Source organism: Dendrobates tinctorius, unplaced genomic scaffold (assembly GCF_039654945.1).
Source record: "Dendrobates tinctorius isolate UK_male_01 unplaced genomic scaffold, ASM3965494v1 ptg000020l, whole genome shotgun sequence".
In the NCBI taxonomy this organism is placed as follows: Eukaryota; Metazoa; Chordata; class Amphibia; order Anura; family Dendrobatidae; genus Dendrobates; species Dendrobates tinctorius.
In genome coordinates this window covers 1,190,192-1,210,205 of record NW_027361688.1, presented here as the reverse complement: position 1 = coordinate 1,210,205, position 20,014 = coordinate 1,190,192, and the positions used below count along the sequence as shown (strand labels likewise).

The window sequence follows — 20,014 nt, the reverse complement described above, 5'->3', positions numbered from 1 at the left end:
GTCAGCCAGAGCCACCGGACTACTCCCCCTAATATCCCACATCATCCCGTCAGCCAAGGCCACCGGACTACTCCCCCTAATATCCCACATCATCCCGTCAACCTGGCGTCAGAACCAGAGCGCTGAGTGGATTTCCCCTGACTTAAATACCAATGATCCATTTAATAGAAGCCTGGGGTGAGAATCAGAGCACTGAGGGATTTACCCTAATTTCCATACCGGAGATCCCTTTAAGAGAGGCCTGGGGTCAAAACCAGAGCGCTGGATGGATTTTCCCTGACTTCCATACCAATAATCCCTTTAATAGAGGCCTGGGGTCAGTACCAGAGCATTTGAAGGCAATTGCCCTGACTTCCAAACGGTGGATCCCTTTAAGAGGGGCCTGGGGTCATAACACTGAGTGGAATTGACCTAACTTCCATACCGGGGATCCTTTTAAGAAAGGCCTGGGGTCAGTAGCAAAATGCAGAGTGGATTTGCCCTAACTTCCATACCAATGATCCCTTTAAGAGAGCCTGGGATCAGAACCACAGAGCTGAGTGGAACGGTCCTAACTTCCATACCAATGATCCCTTTAATGGAGGCCTGGTGTCAGAATCAGAGCACTGAGGGATTTGCCCTAACTTCCATACAGGAGATCCCTTTAAGAGGGAAGATGTGCGCAGATTGTTCGTTCGGCAGGAGTGGGCGGAGCTGCAGCGTGTGTGATTGGGTGGCCTGGCCTAGCGCTGTAGTAGGCCGCAGTAGAAGCCGGGGACTAAATTTACGCCGGGAAGCTGCAGGGGAGAGGGGGATAGCGCAGTTTGCGACGGGGAGCGCTGACTGAGCCGGGACAGGGCTGGGAGAGTGCCCGCACTATTCAGCCCCTGTCCTGAAGACTGTCTTACTCACATCCCCACTCTCCTGCTGTATCCGTCCTCAGCCCTGCTCTCCACCACTCTGCTGCTTCGTGATTGGTTGGTGTCCCACTCTGCTGCTTCGTGATTGGTTGGTGATGCACACACACATTCAGATTTATATATAGAGATAACCAACAGTTAATACCAGTGATAGTGTTAGGCGCCTAGGTTCTCCCACTGCACAGGGGGCATCTTGAACAATGTCCTCTGAGGTCTCCATTCTTCTGCAGCCGCAGAGGTTCCTGCTCAGCAGAGACATTGGTCCCAGCGTCTTGCCCAGGTTAATGCTAGGTGTCTGGTTGCTCCTCCTGGCTCAGCTATTCTACCATGCATGAGTCAGCGGAAAACAGGCGCTCCTGGGACCAAGTCCTGCTTTTCTCCTACTGAGCATGCCCATGGGATGACCTCTCATTCGAGATCGGAGGTCACATGCTCAGGTCCTGTTTCTGCTCCGATTGGACCACCAGGAAGGTCCCGAAAGCCTACAACTGTAAAAGCTTAGCATGGCTGCCCAGCTATGCGCAAATATAGACAAAGATTAGACCATGTGGAGTGGGTGATGTATGAATGTCTCTGGTGAATGACTCATTAAGAAATCCCTACCCTTGGTACGCATGTGTTATGTAGCCTAGCTTGTTAAGCGCCCAGGCTTAGGTGTAGGTAGAGGCAGAGACTGGCATGTGTCCACCGGTGGCTCTTCATACCACGGTGCACTAGCTCGACACTCCACCATAGTCAGCGTCTATAGTGGCGTCCACAGGTACGATGCCACGTCCTCAGTAGGTCTAGAGGGACTCTGACCCCGTGTCCTTGGGGCAAAGTTCTGTGACCGCATTCTGTGCGCTCTGTGAGTTCTAACAGACTCCGGCATTTATGTTCCGCGGTAGTGCGGCTCTGTGACGTAACAGAGTCCACTTGTTAGGGCTGGCGGAACGCACCAAATTATAAAATAGTAGTAGGTACATTCGCAGCCCGGGCTCCATCGTGCAGAGGAGGTACACTGCTGCTAGATAATGGCGGAAGAATTAAGCGGTGTGAAAACAGTCACGTGGGTTACGTCACCCAATGTGAACAGGAGCGAATTCTGTTAATGCACAGAGCTGCACAACCGCTGAACGTAGATGCCGGAACCTGTTTAGCTCACAGAGCCCGACCAAAAGAGTACACAGTGTACGGCCACAGAACTCTACCGCAAGGAGAAGGGGTTAGAGTCCCGCTAGGCCCACTGAGCGCACGGCGTCACTGCTGCGAACGCCGCTATAGACGCTGGCTATGAAGTGTGGAGCACGTGTGTGCCGAGTCCCTGGTGAGGACTGATGCCTGACTCATCCTCTGACCGACCTACGCCTAAGCCTGGGCGCTAGCAGGCTAGGCTGCACAACACATGCGTACCAAGGGTAGGGGTTTCTTAATGAGTCATTCACCAGAGACATTCATACGTGCATACATCACTCACTCCACATAGTCTGTAAATACAGTCTATCCTAGCGCATGGCCGAGCCGCCATGCAAACCTTTTATAGTCGCGAGCATCCGGGACCTTCCTGGCTTTTCGGATGGGCCAATCCGAACAGGAGCAGAACCTGAGCACGTGACCTTCGATCTCCAATGGGAGATCACTCCACGGGCATGCTCAGTGGCCCGACATGGGGACTTAGTCCCTGGAGAATCTCGCTGCTGAGCAGCATGTATTGCCATAGCTTTGCCAGAGGTGGCAAGCAAACCCACGGAGCTGGTCTGGGCAGAGTGCCTGGACCGACAAGTTTGCTGAGCAACCTCCTCTGCGGCTGGAGAGGAATGGGAGACCGCTGGAAGTAAGGCTCGGGATTCTCACTGTGCAGTGACAGAAATCCGACACCTAACATTACCCCCCCTCCTAGGGCCCCCCCTCTCTGAGCCTTATTCCGCAATGAGAAGAGGAGCGTGGATGTTCTCCACCGGCTCCCATGTCCGAGCCTCTGGACCATGACCCTTCCAATCCACCAGATAAAACTTTTTGCCCCGCATCACCTTGCATCCCACAATGGCATTGACCTCCAACTCGTCAGACGACAGGTCTGAAAACCAGGACATGTGAACTGGCTTAAGGAGAGACACATGAAACGTGTCTGAGAGAGCCAAGTGTGGTGGAAGGGCCAGACGGTAGACCACAGGGTTAATCTGCTCGAGGACCTTGAAAGGGCCAATATAGCGTGGTGCGAACTTAGCGGATTCCGCCCGCAGCCTGATGTTTCGAGCGGAGAGCCACACCAAGTCGCCAAGGGCGAAGGTCAGAGCAGGGCGCCGGCTAGTATCAGCGGAGGAACCTCATTCTCTCCTTGGAGGCCCGGATAGCATCCTGCGTGCGATTCCAAATGTCACGTGCCTCCACCGCCCAGTCTGCCACCCTAGAGTCGGGCATGGGCACGGGGACGCGCGGATGCTGACCGTAATTTAAGAGGAATGGGGTCTGACCGGTGGAGTCGGCCACAGCGTTGTTCAAGGCGAACTCCGCCCACGGCAGCAAGGATGCCCAATCATCCTGCCTGGCTGAGACAAAATGTTGCAGGTATGTCACCAGGGTCTGGTTGGCTCTCTCAACCAATCCATTCGTTTCAGGATGATAGGCTGAGGATAGATTTAGCTCAATGCTGAGCAGAGAACAGAGCTCTCTCCATAACCGAGACGCAAACTGAGGACTCCGGTCGCTGACAATCTTATCCGGCATGCCGTGTAGGCGGAAAACATGTTTAATAAACAACGCTGCCAGGCCCCGTGCCAAAGGTAGCCGAGAGAGTGGTACCAGATGCACCATCTTGGAGAAATGATTGGTAACCACCCAAATGATGGTTGTTATGAATGAGTCACCGAAGGAGGAAAAAACAAAAATACAAGCTAAGTCCAGAAAACCAGAGAGGTTGGTAGCTATCGGATTGCAGACCCCTGATCCTATCCACAACAACTAACAGTAGCCGTGGGGGGTTCCTACGATGCCCTAGACCCCTCGATCACAGCCGGAGAACTAAATAGGCCTAAAGAAAGAAAGGGGAAATCTAAACTGCACCAGAGCAGACCCCAAAGCAATAGGCAGCCCCCAACATATAATGACGGTGAAGCAAGATGAAAACACTAACACAGATAGAAAGATAGGTTGAGCAAACGATGGGGCCCAAGCTAACTAAAAAGGACAGGATAGAAAAGCTGCTGTCTGCAATCCGTAAAAAACCCTACCAAAAATGTCCCAACCGTCTGATAGGAAAAACAGGCCCTGAAGTCGCTAGGACTTCAAAATGACTATATCAGCACTCAGGTAAATTCTGAAGACAGAGCAAAAACACAAACAAACTGATCAGAGACAAAAATGGAACTCAGCACACCCCCGACCGGGGATGGCTGAACTCCAAAAAACAAGGTAAACAAAACAAAACTAATAAGTTTTTGCTCTGCTTTTGAACTTATCTTTGGAAGCAGGAATCAGACTGGTCTCCAAGAATCCAGCAGAGAAATCACCAGCGACTCAGGAGGGCGTCGGCTGCCTTATATCCAGTCAGAAGTTCCTGTTACCCAGTCATCATCTACAAGATCAGGTGTTTGGTAATCAGCCTCACTACCTTCCTTCACCAGAAGAGGGAGTTCATCAGACATCGACAGTGAAGGGAAAAATGAACTCACAACAGACGGTGCTGCCACTGGACTTGGGCAGACCCACCACAAAGTCCATACCGACCATCTCCCAGGGCCTCTCCACTACCGGCAGAGGATAAAGTAGCCCAGCGGGCCGCTGCCGAGAGGACCTATTCTGGCGCAAGAGACGCACGCCTGAACATAGTCCCTGACGTCACGGGCCATATGCGGCCACCAGTACGCCCTTGCCAGGAGTTCAGAGGTCCGTTTGATCCCGAAATGGCCACCCACTCTGGACGAATGGGCCCAAGAGAGGACCTCCGGTCGCAAATGGGCAGGGACAAAAGTCTTGCCCGGAGGTACAGACTCGAGAGCCACCGGAGCCACTGTTCTCAGGCTCTCCGATGGGACTATCAGTCGAGGCTCCTCCGATGACACCACGGAGAAAGAAAGAGCATCGGCCCGGACATTCTTCTCCCCGGAGAGAAAATGCAGTGTGAAATGGAATTGGGAGAACAAGGACCATCTGGCCTGGCGAGAATTCAGCCGCTGGGCTGTCTGTAAATAGACCAAATTTTTGTGGTCGGTGAACACCTGGAATGGGTGGCAAGCGACCTCCAGGAGGTGTCTCCACTCTGAGAAGGCCAGCTTCATTGCTAGCAACTCCCTGTCCCCGATGGAATAATTCCGCCGGTGTGAAGGTCTTAGAGAAGAAGCATGGGTGTTTCTGACCTTGCGAGTCCTTCTGAAAAAGGACCACTCCAGCACCGACAGAGGAGGCATCCACCTCCAGAATGAAGGGCTTATCTACATCAGGGCGATGTAGAATGGGAGCGCTAGCGAAGTGGGATTTAATGGAGGCGAAGGCCTTGGAGTCAGTTTCCGACCACAGTTTGGGATTTGCACCCTTCTTGGTGAGGGCGACCAAGGGCGCTACCAAAGTTGAGAAAAGAGGAATGAATTGGCGATAGTAATTTATGAACCCCATAAAGCGCTGCACCGCTTTGAGAGAATGGGGTTCCTGCCAATCCATCACCGCCTGTAGCTTGGCAGGATCCATGGCCAAACCCTGGGCTGAGATGATGTAGCCCAGGAAAGGCAAAGACTCCTGCTCAAACACACATTTCTCCAATTTGGCATAAAGAGAGTTGGCCAGCAGGAGATCGAAAACTTTGCGAACAGCTCTCCGGTGGGAGTCAATGTCTGGAGAGTAAATGAGAATATCGACCAGATAGACTACTACCGAGGTGGTAAGCATATCCCAGAAGATATCGTTCACAAAGTCTTGGAAGACGGCTGGGGCGTTACATAACGCAAAGGGCATCACCTGGTATTCATAGTGCCCATCTCTGGTGTTAAAAGCCGTCTTCCATTCGTCCCCCTCACGGAGCCGAATCAAGTTATAGGCTCCCCGCAGATCAAGCTTAGTAAACACTCTCACTCCCCGTAGCCTAGCAAACAGTTCCGATATCAGGGACAGAGGATACTTGTTCTTAACGGTTATGGCGTTAAGGCCCCTGTAATCGATGCACGGACATAAATCTCCATTCTTCTTTTGGACATAGAAGAATCCCACTCCCGCCGGAGACACCGACTTCCTAATGAATCCTCTTGCCAGATTCTCCCTGATATAATGAGACATGGCCTCTGTCTCCAGGACAGATAGGGGATATACTCGACCCCGGGGAGGCTCAGCGCCGGGCAAGAGGTCAATAGGACAGTCGTAAGGGCGGTGCGGCGGAAGGGTCTCTGCCGCCTTCTTGGAGAAAACGTCTGCATACTGCTGATATGGCTTGGGAAGCAAGGAGAGATCTTCAGGAACCTCAGAAGTGGCGACCTGTACGCAGTCCCTCAGACACCTTCCCTCGCAGGATTTTCTCCAACCGAGGATTTTTCCCGAAGACCACTCTATGTGGGGAGAGTGGGATCGTAACCAGGGAACCCCTAGGAGGACCTGGTCGATACCTTCAGGCATCACAAGAAGAGACAGCATCTCCTGATGAGGAGACAGTGAGAGTCTCAGTGGAGCCGTCTGGTGGGTGATTTGGGATGGAAGTGTCGCCCCATTCACCACCCTAATGGTGACTGGTTGAGGTAGCAATACCAGGTGGATTGCGTGTTGTTGGGCGAAGGCAGATGACATGAAATTGCCTTCCGCCCCAGAGTCCACACAAACTTTGTGAGTTCATTTTTCGGTGACTTCTCCTTCCAGGCTCCCTCTGGTGGTAACTGGAGGTAGTGAGGCTGATTTAATCAGTAGAAATTTGCCACCAGATAATGAGGATGACGATTGGACCTCAGGAATCTCAGACTGGATTTAAGACAGCCGACGCCCTAGTCTGGTGCTGGTGATTCCTTCTGGCTTGTCAGGTCTTGGTTTTCAGCTCTGTTCCAGTCATCTAAAGCTAAGTTTTTCTGCTAATGTTCACACTTGATTTTGTTGGTCTATTCAGTTTTTTGTGTGGTCAGCCAGCCCCGGCTGGGGCTGCGCTAAATTTCCACTCTTATTTATCTGTATTTGCCAATTTGCTTTTTGTCCCTTATTAGATTGGCCTCTTTTTGCTGTCTCAGAATATTTCAGAGTGCTGATATACTGGGAGAAGTCTAGTGACTTCAGGGTTAATTTTGCTATCAGAAGTGTTGGACATTATTTTTGTAGGGTTTTTGGCAGATTGCAGACAGTGTCTTTCCTTTCCTATCCTTTTTAGTTAGTTTGGGCCCCATCATTTGCTCAGCCTTTTTTCCTGCCTGTGTTTGTGCTTTCATCTTGTTTCACCATCAATACATGTGAGGGGGCTGTCTTTCCTTTGGGGTCTTCTCTGGGGCAGTTAGTTTTCCCCTTTTCTTGCTTTAGGCTTATTTAGTCCTCCGGCTGTGACGAAGCGTCTAGGACCATCGTAGGTACGCTCCACGGCTGCTGCTAGTTGTGGTTAGGATCAGGGATCTGTAATCTGCATAGTTACCAACCTCTCTGGTTTTCTGTGACATTGTTTAGTCTTTTCCTCCTCGGTGACCCATTCATAACAGGGATGTGTCACAGCGGCGGTGACCCGGTCCGTGGCCCCGGGCGCCCAAATCAATGGTGGTTTTTAATGTAGTTTATGTGAATAGTTCCCACGCTTATTAGTTCATCTGCGGTCAGCCGGGGAGGCTGCGCAGAGATGAAGTCATTCATTCGGCAGTGGTTTACAGCGGGTCTGGTAGCATTAGCACTGGTCTCCGTTGAAAACTAGTTAACCCCTTGTGATGGATTGCAGCGGGGACCTGACTGAACTGCGGCGAGGTATGTATATTGTTGTTTTTTTATTTTATTTTTTTACAGATCATGGGCTATTTTTGGATTAGCAGATTAATAAATGTGGTCAAAAACTTTGCGTAATTATTTCATTTAAGAATTTGTAATTAATGTGTGTGCGTCTTTTTAACCCTTCACTATTCTAGGGTTAATAATGGATAGGAGTCTTATTGAAACCTCTCCATTATTAACCTGGCTTAATGTCACCTTTCAATAGCAAGGTGACATTAACTCATCATTATTAACCCACTAGCCACCGCTAAAGGCAATGGGAATAGAGAGGCTAAGTGCCAGAAAAGGCGCATCTTATAATGCGCCTTTTCTGGGGCAGCATCTTATAATGCGCCTTTTCTGGGGCGGCTGGTGGTAGATTTTTTTTTTTAGCCGGGGGGGGCCAAAAACAACGGTCCCTCTCTAGACTATTAATATCTGCCCTCACTCACTGGCTTTCCCTCTCTGGCGGAGAAATTACCGCGGAAGCCCACGCAATTTGTTTCAACGAATTTACCTGTTAATTTAGCATCTACATGTCCAAAATTTTACACACATACACTAATCTAATTAAAAAATAAATGAAATGGTTTACTGTATGCAAATCATGTGTCATTTCATGTTGAGTTTTGTAGAAGCCGGCAATTGATTTAGCGGCTATTATGCCGTATAGAATTCTATGAAATATAAATATATATATACACAGTATGTGTCTCAATGACATGTGTATATATATATATATATATATTCTCTATGTGTCTATATCTATTATTTCGTTTGTGTTTTAACCTGTTATTGGGATCCATTATATGTCCATTTTGCAAGCCAGCGAGAAAATCTCGGTATATGGATGCAATACACATGTCATACAGATGCTTACATGTGCAAAAAATGCAGCCATACCTTGCCAATGGATGACATAGGGATCACTGTTCAGGGAACATTTCTGCATATTACGACTGTAAAATACGGACCGTATTTTTATACGTTGTGTGACTCCGACCTTAGAAGGACTGTTGGTTTAGCTGGATTTGTGGATTCTGTGATGGTATACCCACACTGACTAAGGCTAGTTTCACACTAGCGTTTGGAGGCGCAGCGCACGCTCGGCGTGAAGCTCCGCCCCCTGCTGCGCCTCCTTCGGTCAGCTCCGCCTATGGGCGCATGACGCTGCATGCGACCTGCGTACCCTATATTTAGCATTGGGTACGCAGGATTGCATTTGGGCTCAAACGCACCGTGTTGTGTTTTGGTGCCACCGGCACAGTGTCAAAAGGACGCATGTGTCGGCAAAAGCATACCTGCGCACCGCCTGCGTACCCAATGCTAAATGCACGCAGCGTCATGCGCCATAGGCGGAGCTGACCGGAGGCGCGGCAGGAGGCGGAGCTTCACGCCGAGCGTACGCTGCGCCTCCAAACGCAAGTGTGAAACTAGCTTAATAAATCCCCAAATCTGACCCTATGTTAGCAGCAGATCTCCCTATACTGTCCGAATCCGGAGCTGAATGCGCCGAGCATGGCAGCATCAGGTCTCTGATAGATCTGATGATGCTGTGCGGCCAGCCAATCACTGTAATACCACAGCAAAGATGGCTGCGGCATTACAGTGCATGACAGACAATCCCTGCATGTTGATTGGCTCTCTAAAGAGCGCCAAACATGCTGGGAGGGGACTCGAGTTCCCGCCGAGCAATCCCGGAAATGCTTGGTGCTCGCCGAGTACCGCGAGTATAGTGATAGTCGGGCGAGTAATGAGCATTACTGAGTATGCTCACTCATCACTAATAAAAAGCTTAGAAAAGTCATTTTGCGCCTTTTGGCATCTTCACACTATTTTCGCCTAGCTCCAACAAAGTGGGGGGAACCGTGATGGGGTATGACGACTCCCCGCTCGTCAAATTCATAACTAGCAGCGATGGTCATTACGCCACAAATCTTACTTTAGCCCCTTACTGGAGTGAAATTTATGGTGAAGCACACCTAGCCTGATTCATCTGTCCACCTCATAATGAATCAGATGCTTCATGCTCCACCCTGAACCCTCAAGACTGGTGTGAAAAATTACAATCTTGTTGAATCAGGGCCTATAATGTTTAAAGTCTATATAAATTGATGACATTACCTGTTCCCCAATAAAAAAAAAAAAAAAAAAATTGTACACTTAGTGAATTTTTCAAAAATTTTATTATTTTCTTATGTCAGTAAGATACAGTATGTCATAAAACTCTGACCACTATGAACCATCTGTGGAGACTACCACCAATATCCATAATAAGATCATCCACCACCGAAATGGATGAAAGTTTTAGACATTGCCTAAAATATAAACAAAATACGGTACATTTACACAATTGCCCTATTAATTTTGCCCCTGCCTGCAAAGCTGATCCCACCAGTGTGAGGTCCTTACTGTTTACAAATTGTATCTCACATGACTGTGACGAACATTAGCCTAGTAGGTTTGTAAAAAAAAAAGTTTAGGGGATTGGGGATGATGGGCCTTGCGGGAATAGCACAGAATAATTTTGTTCTTGACATGTGCCAAGGACTGAGTAGGATTAGGAAATCATCTACTTCAATGATGAGTAGTTGCAATTACAGAAACAACCCACAGGCAGGTGCTGTGCAGCTATGAATTTTATCCTACCCATGTGAACATACCTTAGAGCATTATAAGCCTTAATTACCCAGAATCTGTCCTGATCACAATGATAACAGCTTTATGGTTGATTTCTCAGGCTGGGGCCGTACCGTGACAATCGCAGTAAAATGATCTCAGTATTTCCGTATTTTGCAAAACATTGAGTGATTATTACAAGAATTTCTACATGGTCAGAAGTATAAACGCTTCAATCATATATTCTGCTCCCGGAGATGTCACCAGTCGCAGGTTAAATTTCTTCTATGGCGACGGCTCCTCACCTTCTGCTCCCCGATATTTTTATATAACCATAGCACACCCATAACACAGCATGTAGGGGCTCGGAGAAGGTGGCAGTGAAGGTGTGTAAGTGTCTGATGGGGTCACACAGCTCATAAAAGGACAATTTCCCGGCCTCATAATCCAGATATATCCTGAACTGACCACTTGAGATTCGGTGAGGTAGCGGGATCACTTTACAGTCATGTATCACTGAATAATTATAGTCATACAACTGCCGCCGTCCATATAAACCCCAGGACTTGTTATTATATCCAATGTGTGATTGACATTCCCTTCTGCCCATACTGGGGTAACACATCCCCACCATCCACAACTCTGACCCTTTGATCTCCACATCCCAGTAATGTCGTCCTGAGGTAAATCCCCTCCCGCTCATCACCTGAGGATAATCCTGGAATCTCTTTGCTGTTTTTGGACGATTCTGTGTTTTCCATGTCCAGGTTGCAATACTCAGCTCATCTGAAATCAAAATACTATTAGCAGCTGTGTTTACATCCAGTAATATGTCTGCAGGATCCTTCACATAGAAGATCACATTTACATCTCTAATTATATCAGATAATGTGTGTGATATAAACTCTGCACTCCAATCACCTCCATCATGTCCTCCTGTGGCCTCATCACCTCCATCATGTCCCCCTGTGGCCTCATCACCTCCATCATGTCCTCCTGTGGCCTCATCACCTCCATCATGTCCCCCTGTGGCCTCATCACCTCCATCATGTCCCCCTGTGGCCTCATCACCTCCATCATGTCCTCCTGTGGCCTCATCACCTCCATCATGTCCCCCTGTGGCCTCATCACCTCCATCATGTCCTCCTGTGGCCTTATCATCTTCCTTCTCCTCAGGATCACACAAGTCACCGGTGTCTGGTTCCTGTAAGACAGTCAGTGGATCCGTCATGTCACACAGCTCCTCAATGTTCCTCATCTTCCTGGACAGCTCGTCCATCTTTATTTCCAGCTTCTGGATCAAATGAGACAGTGCCCATGACACCTGCTTTTCCTTTCTGGAGATCTCACTTATGGTCTTCTCCTCAAGGTTGTCCAGCCATCTTCTGATGTCTAGAAACAGGGCGGTGACCCCCTCAGCCTCTCCAGCTGCGTCTTCTTGAGCTTTTTTCCTGCGCTCCACCAGACTTTTGACTCTTTTCTTAGCCTTTTTTCTGTTTGTGGTCATTTTATGCAGAATATTTCTAAGGTTCTTTTTCTTCTTCTCAGAGGCCTCCTCCAACATCTCCACCTCGTGTCCCCGGTGTTTTCCAGCCAAACTGCAGGACACACAGATACAAGCATTGTCCTCAGTGCAGTAATATTCCAGGATCTTCTTATGGACAGAACATCTCCTGGTCTCCAGAGAAGTGCTGGGATCAGTGAGGACGTGTTCTGCTCCTTTGCTGTGAACCCTCAGGTGATTATCACACAGAGAAGCCTCGCAGTGTAGACAGGATCTAACAGCAGGTACAGGAGAGTGAATGCAGTAAGTGCAGCAGATCCCGGTGATCTCCTGATGTGTCTGAGTTGACCGGAAACGTTCTGCTACATTACGCAGAGTTATGTTCCTCATCAGTGTCGGCCGCTCCTGAAACTCTTCTCTACATTCAGGACAGGAATAAACTCCAGACCCGTCCTGTGTATCCAGCACACGATCAATACAGACCCGGCAGAAGTTGTGTCCACATCTCAGCATTACAGGATCTGTATAAATGTTCAAGCAGATGGAGCAGAGCAGCTCTTCTCTTAGATCAGCAGAAGCCATGACTTCAGTTCAGTTCAGTAAGCACAAGAAACTGAAACTAAACTATAGGGGTGTGTTGTCAGACTGCACAACCTACAGCCTACAGCTATTAACCCTATAATCTGCTAGATGGGAACAGAAGAATCAACAATAGACAAAGTTTATTTTTTTCATGTTTAACCCTTTTACTCCCAAGGGTGGTTTGCATGTTAATGCCCGGGCCAATTTTTACAATTCTGACCACTGTCCCTTTATGAGGTGATAACTCTGGAGCTTCCATGGATCCCGGTGATTCTTACATTGTTTTCTCGTGACATATTGTACTTCATGTTAGTGGTAAAATGTAATTAATATAACTTGAGTTTATTTGTGAAAAAAATGGAAATTTGGCGAAAATTTTGAAAATGTCGCAATTATACAACTTTGAATTTTTATGCCCTTAAATCACAGAGATACGGCACACAAAAAACTTAATAAGTAACATTTCCCACATGTTTACTTTACATCAGCACAATTTTGGAACCAACATTTTTTTTTTTTGTTAGGAAGTTATAAGGGTTAAAAGTTGACCAGCGATTTCTCATTCTTACAACACCATTTTATTTTTAGGGACCACATCACATTTGAAGTCACTTTGAGGGGTCTATATGATAGAAAATACCCAAAAGTGACACCATTCTAAAAACTGCACTCCTCAAGGTGCTCAAAACCAGATTCAAGAAGTTTATTAACCCTTCAGATGCTTCACAGTAATTTTTTGAATGTTTAAAAAAAATGAACATTTAACTTTTTTTCACAAAAAAATTACTTCAGGTCCAATTTTTTTTTATTTCACCAAGGGTAAAAGGAGAAATTGGACTGCAAAAGTTATTGTGCAATTTGTCCTGAGTACGCTGATACCTAATATGTGGGGGGGGAACCACTGTTTCGGCGCATGGCAGAGCTAAGAAGGGATGGAGCGCCGTTTGATTTTTTTCAATGCAAAATTTGCTGGAATTCAGATCGGACGCCATGTCACGTTTGGAGAGCCCCTAATGTGCCTAAACAGTGGAAACTCCCCACAAGTGACCCCATTTTGGAATCTAGACCCCCCAAGGAACTAAGGCCGGTTTCACACTTGCGTTAAAGGCCGCAGCGTCGGCCTGCGCACGGCCGCCGCTAAGCCCCACCCCCTGCCACGCCTCCACTGGTAGCTCCGCCTCCGGGCACATGACGATATTTATCACTGAGGACGCAGGCCGTGCGCAGTATGCGTTTTGGCGGCGCCTGCGCCCTTTTGACAGTGCGCCGACTGGCGCCAAACGCAACCTGTTGCAATTTGGTTGCGCTCGGCGCACCGTCAAAAGGACGCAGGCGCCGCCAAACGCATACTGCGCACGGCCTGCGTTCTCAGTGATAAAGATAGGGGACGTATGACTTATGCAGCGTCATGCGCCCGGAGGCGGAGCTACCGGCGGAGCCGCGGCCAGGGGCGTGGCTTAGCGGCGGCCGTGTGCAGGCCGACGCTGCGGCCTTTAACGCAAGTGTGAAACTGGCCTTATCTAGATATGTGGTGAGAACTTTGAACCCCCAAGGGCTTCACAGAAGTTTATATCGTACAGCCGTACAATTAAAAAATATTTTTTCCACAAAAATGATCTTTTCACCCCCAATTTTTATTTTCCCAAGGGTAACAGGACCCCAAAAGTCATTGTGCAATTTGTCCTGAGTACGCTGATACCCCATATGGGGGGGTAAACAACTACTTGGGCGCATTGCAGAGCTCGGAATGGAAGCAGCGCCATTTGACTTTTTTGGCTGGAATTGAGATCTGACGCCATATCGCGTTTGGAAAGCCCCTGATGTGCCAAAACAGTGGAAATCCCTCACAAATGACACCATTTTGGAAACTAGACCCCCCCCAAGGAACTTATCTAGATGTGTGGTGAGCACTTTGAACCCCCAAGTGCTTCACAGAAGTTTATAACGTCCGGGCGTGAAAATAAAAAAATCATATTTTTTCCACGAACATGATCTTTTAGTCCCCAATTTTTTTATTTTACCAAGGGTAAAAGGAGAAATTGGACCCCAAAAGTTGTTGTCCAATTTGTCCTGAGTATGCGGATATCTCATATGTAGGAGAAAACAACTCCCTTCCAGGTATTCACCGACCACAAAAAATTGGTTTACCTACATACTGCCCAGCGGTTAAATTCACGCCAGGTCAGATGGTCCCTATTCTTCTCCCGGTTTCATTTCACCCTTCATTTTCTTTCCGGGGAGAAGAACGTTTGAGCAGATGTCCTTTCTAGCTCTGTGGTGTCATCAGAGGAGGAGGAGGTGGAGCCTTGACTGATTGTCCCATCTGAGATTCTGAGGACCGTGGCTCCTGTCGCCCTCGAGTCGGTACCTCCAAGCAAGACTTTTGTCCCTGCCCGTCTGCAACCGGAGGTTCTCTCTTGGGCTTATGCGTCCAGGGTGGTTGGCAGGGCCGGACTGGGACAAAAAAGCAGCCCTGCCACACAAACCCCACCAGCCCACAAACTATAAGGGTATGTGCACACGCTGCGGAATGCTCTGAGGATTTGGTCGCGCAGATTTTGTAAAATCCGCAGGCCAAAAGACCTGCGGTTTTTCATCTCCACAATGGAGGAGATGGCAAACCGCAGAAAGAATTGACATGTCAATTCTTTCTGCGGTTTCAAAACCGCAGCAAATCCACGTGGAAAATTCTGCAGCGTCTGCACAGCGTTTTTTTATTTTCCATAGGATATTATGCTACTGTACACCGCAGCGTGTGCACACAGCCTGACACTCCTCACCCCGATCAGTGAATTTTTGCTATACTTTGTCGTCTCCTCATCACTCTCTTTAAGGAGTTATTTGAAGAGCCACATGTGAATGGCACCACAGTGAGTATGATTGACCACAGCTCCATTTACATGGTGCTCTTCAAAGCTATGTTTGCTAGGATCATGGGGGTCCCAGCGATCAGATCCACAACAAACAGAAAGTCATCCCCTATGTTAGGTGTCGGATTCCTGAGACTACATCCGGCGGTCTCCCATTCCTCTCCAACCGCTCTGGGACCTGCACAGCAATGTCTGCGATCCAGCCGCTCTGCTCAGACTCGCTCTCTGGATGTTGCTGCCACCTCTGGTCCAGCAATGGTAGCGCAACCTGCTATGCGGGAGATCGCTCCAGAGTCTAAGTCCTCTCACCGTGCTACTGGGCATGCCTGCAGGACGACCTCTCAGTGGAGATCGGGGGTCACGTGCTCAGGTCTTGTGTCGGATCTGATTGGGCCTTATCAGAGGACTGGAAGGTCCCGGAAGCGCATGGCTATAAAAAGCCTGCATGGCGGCTCAGCCATGCGCTAGTGTAGACTTATCTGCTATGTATGTATGGTGACGGATGCATGTGTCTGGTGACTGACTCATTGGAAACCCCTACCCTCTGATAATACGAATGGTGACAGAGTGTTGTTTCAGTCAGTGCCAGGTTGTGGCAAGCTATGCGCCACTGTGCTCACTGCACCTTATGCTAGCGTCCGACGGTGTCCGGCTCTCCGGCGCTGTCGTTTAGCGGCTGTAGTTTTCGCCGCGCTGCTGTCTGCAGCGCCTATTGGCGTTCGCGGCTGCGACGCCACACGCCGACTGGTCTTGTGGAGTTAACAGGTCCAGCGTCTACGCCTTATTTATGCTAGGGCGCCTCTGTGTACTTAACAGAGTCTGCCCTAAGGACCTCGGGTGACGTTAACCCGAGTGCAGTACTTCGCCATCTATCTAGTCTGCCATTATCCAGCAGCGGTCCTTACATCTACCTCACGGTGGACCCCGGGCGGCGAACGCACCTTCTACCATTTATATTTGGTGCGTTCCACAGTCCCTAACACAGTGCTCCATTCACCTGGAGTTGCTGGCCACACGATTTCCCTCCGAGCGGGCCAAGGTGGGGTTTATCATCTCCCTCCTGTCGGGCAGGGCCCTGGAGTGGGCCACCCCACTGTGGGAGTGCGGGGATCCCCTGGTACAGAGTGCCACCCATTTCCTGGTCACTCTGAAGCAGGTGTTCCTGGGTCCTCGGGTCACGCACGACACCGCACTTCAGTTGCTGGCTTTGACCCAGGGTGCGTCTTTGGTCAGCCAGTATGCCATCCTCTTCAGAACTCTGGTCTCGGAGTTGGAATGGCCAGATAAGGTTCTGATACCCATATACTGGAGAGGCCTGGCTGATCACGTCAAAGACGCTGTGGCCACTAGGGAGGTGCCCACCACTTTAGAGGAGCTCATTACGGTCGCTACCCGAATAGACATTCGCTTCATGGAACGAGGGCTGGATCGTTCCAGGTCCCACCAACGTTATAAGTTGGCTTCAAATTTCGCGAGACTTCTGGAATCTTCCGGTCAGCCTCCCGAGCCTCCAGAGGCCATGGAGGTGTCCCAGACCAGGTCTGCGCAGGTACCTTCAGTCTGCTTCCGCTGTCGGCAGACTGGGCATCTAGCTAACCAGTGCCCACAGCGCACGGGAAACGCTCCCGTCTAGTGGTTATCGGAGGGGGCCTACTAGACACCGCGACTTTCTCCTCCAAGCTCCTGTTTAAAGGGGCGTTAGAATTTAATTCCTCCACTCTGATGGTGGAGGTTTGTGTGGACTCAGGGGTGGAGGGCAATTTCTTGTCATCTGCCTTCGCTCAACAACACGCAGTCCCCCTGGTCTTGCTACCTCAACCAGCCACCATCAGAGTGGTGAATGGGGCGACACTCCCGTCCCAAATCACCCACCAGACGGCTCCACTGAGACTCTCTTTGTCTCCTTCTCATCAGGAGATGCTGTCTCTCCTTGTTATGCCCGAAGGGATCGACCAGGTGCTCCTAGGGGTTCCCTGGTTGCGATCTCTCCCCATATAGAGTGGTCTTCAGGAAAAATCCTCAGTTGGAGCAAGGCCTGCGAGGGTAGGTGTCTGAGGGACTGCGTACAGGTCGCCACTTCTGAGGTTCCTGCAGATCTCTCCTCGCTTCCCAAGCCATATCGACAGTATGCAGACGTATTCTCCAAGGCGGCAGAGACCTTTCCACCGCACCGCCCATACGACTGTCCTATTGACCTCTTGCCCGGTGCTGAGCCTCCCTGGGGTTGAGTATATCCACTATCAGTATATCAGGGAGAATCTGACAAGAGGATTCATTAGGAAGTTGGTGTCTCCAGCGGGTGCGGGATTCTTCTTTGTCCAAAAGAAGAATGGAGAATTACGTCCATGCATTGATTACAGGGATCTTAACGCTATAACCGTTAAGAACAAGTATCCTTTGCCCCTGATATCGGAACTGTTTGATAGGCTACGGGGAGCGAGAGAGTTTACAAAGCTCAATCTGCGGGGAGCCTATAACCTGATTCGCATCCGTGAGGGGAGGAATGGAAGACGGCTTTTAACACCAGAGACGGGCACTATGAATACCTAGTGATGCCCTTCGGGCTATGTAATGCGCCAGCCGTCTTCCAAGACTTTGTGAACGACATCTTCCGGGATATGCTTACCACCTCGGTAGTAATCTATCTGGATGATATTCTCATTTACTCTCCAGATATTGACTCCCACCGGAGAGATGTTTGCAAAGTTTTCTATCTCCCGCAGGCCAACTCTCTTTATGCCAAATTGGAGAAATGTGTGTTTGAGCAGGAGTCCTTGCCTTTCCTGGGCTACATCATCTCAGCCCAGGGTTTGGCCATGGATCCTGCCAAGCTACGGGCAGTGATGGATTGGCAGGAACCCCATTCTCTCAAAGCGGTGCAGCGCTTTATGGGGTGCATAAATTACTATCGCCAATTCATTCCCTATTTCTCAACTTTGGTCGCGCCTTTGGTTGCCCTCACCATGAAGGGTGCAAATCCCAAACTGTGGTTGGAGACTGTCTCCAAGGCCTTCGCCTCCATTAAGTCCCACTTTGCTAGCGCTCCCATTCTACATCGCCCTGATGTAGATAATACCTTAATCCTGGAGGTGGAACGGTCCTTTTTCAGAAGGACTCGCAAGGTCGGAAGCACACATGCTTCTTCTTCTCTAAGACCTTCTCACCGGCGGAGAGGAATTATTCCATCAGGGACAGGGAGTTGCTAGCAATGAAGCTGGCCTTCTCAGAGTGGAGACACCTCCTGGAGGAGGCTCGCCACCCATTCCAGGTGTTCACCGACCACAAAAATTTGGTCTATCTACAGACAGCCCAGCGGCTGAATTCTTGTCAGGCCAGAAGGTCCTTGTTCTTCTCCCGATTCCATTTCATGCTGCATTTTCTCTACGGGGAGAAGAACTTCCTGTTAGGACAGCGGAACGCACCAAATATAAAATAACAGGAGGTGCGTTCGCCGCCCGGAGTCCACCGTGCGGTAGGTGACAAGACCGCTGCTGAACAATGGCAGATGCACCTAAGCAATGAGGTACTGCGCTCGGGTTAACGTCACGCGAATGCTAAGAACGCCTCTGTTCTGGCACAGAGTCGCAAGAGGCAATGTGATGCTGAGACACGGCTCTGCTAATGTCACAGAGGCCTGCGTGTGGCGTCGCAACAGCGACCAAGAGTAGCTGCGGTTAGTGCAGCGCAGCGGCAGGTAAAACCGCAGACGTCGGCGCTGAGACACAGGCGCCGACGGACGCTAGTGTAGGCGAGGATCACGTGGCGTGTAGCTTGCCACAAGCTGAGACTGACTATCCAACTCTCTGTCACCATTCGTAATATCCGAGGGAAGGGGTTTCATAATGCGTCAGTCACCAGTCCACACATCCGTCACCATACACACACAGCATAATATGCTACACTAGCGCATCGCCGAGCCGCCATGCAGGCTTTTTATAGCGATGCGCTTCCGGGACCTTCCATTAGCTTGGGAAGGACCAATCAGATACAACGTAGGACCTGAGCATGTGACCCCTGCTCTCCAGTGAGAGGTCAAGTTGCGAGCATGCCCAGTAGCACGGCATGAGGACTTAGCCTCAGGAGCAGTTCCCTGCAGAGCAGGTTGCGCTGCTATTGCTGCACCAGAGGTGGCAGCAACATCCAGGCTGTCAGAGCGAGTCTGAGCAGCAAGCCTGGCTCGCTGTGTTTGCTGAGCAACACCCAGAGCGGTCGGGGAAGAATGGGAGACCGCAGGACGTCTGGCTCTGGACTCCAGCTGTGCAGTGCCAGGAATCCAACGCCTAACATTACCCCCCCAGGGTCCCATCCCCGCTGAGCCTCACTGCGCTCAAAAGCCGCGACCAGGAGCAGTGCATGAATTTTCTCCACCGGCTCCCAGGTCCGAGCCTCGGGACCATGACCCTTCCAGTCCACCAAATAGAACTTTTAGCCACGGACAAACCTGCGCCCCATGATGGCGTTAACCTCATACTCGTCAGACGAAAAGTCTGATGACCTGGTGGATGGCTCAGAAAACCGGACCATGTGAACTGGTTTGAGGAGGGACACATGAAACACGTCCGATATGGCCAAATGTGGAGGAAGAGCCAGGCGGTAGACCACTGAGCTAAGACGCTCGAGGACCTTGAACGGTCCAATGTATCGTGGTGCGA

At 49.8% G+C, this 20,014-nt stretch overlaps 1 protein-coding gene and 1 pseudogene across 1 annotated transcript; both read right to left on the bottom strand.

The window, feature by feature from the left end:
- Window positions 1-9,954: 9,954 nt before the first annotated feature.
- Window positions 9,955-12,685, bottom strand: LOC141083224 (E3 ubiquitin/ISG15 ligase TRIM25-like). Its single transcript, XM_073567394.1, has one exon. The coding sequence runs from the start codon at window positions 12,490-12,492 to the stop codon at window positions 10,708-10,710; it is 1,785 nt and encodes a 594-aa protein (XP_073423495.1). The 5' UTR covers window positions 12,493-12,685; the 3' UTR covers window positions 9,955-10,707.
- Window positions 12,686-18,689: 6,004 nt separating this feature from the next.
- Window positions 18,690-20,014, bottom strand: part of LOC141083700 (tripartite motif-containing protein 14-like) — a 46,099-nt pseudogene continuing 44,774 nt past the window's right edge.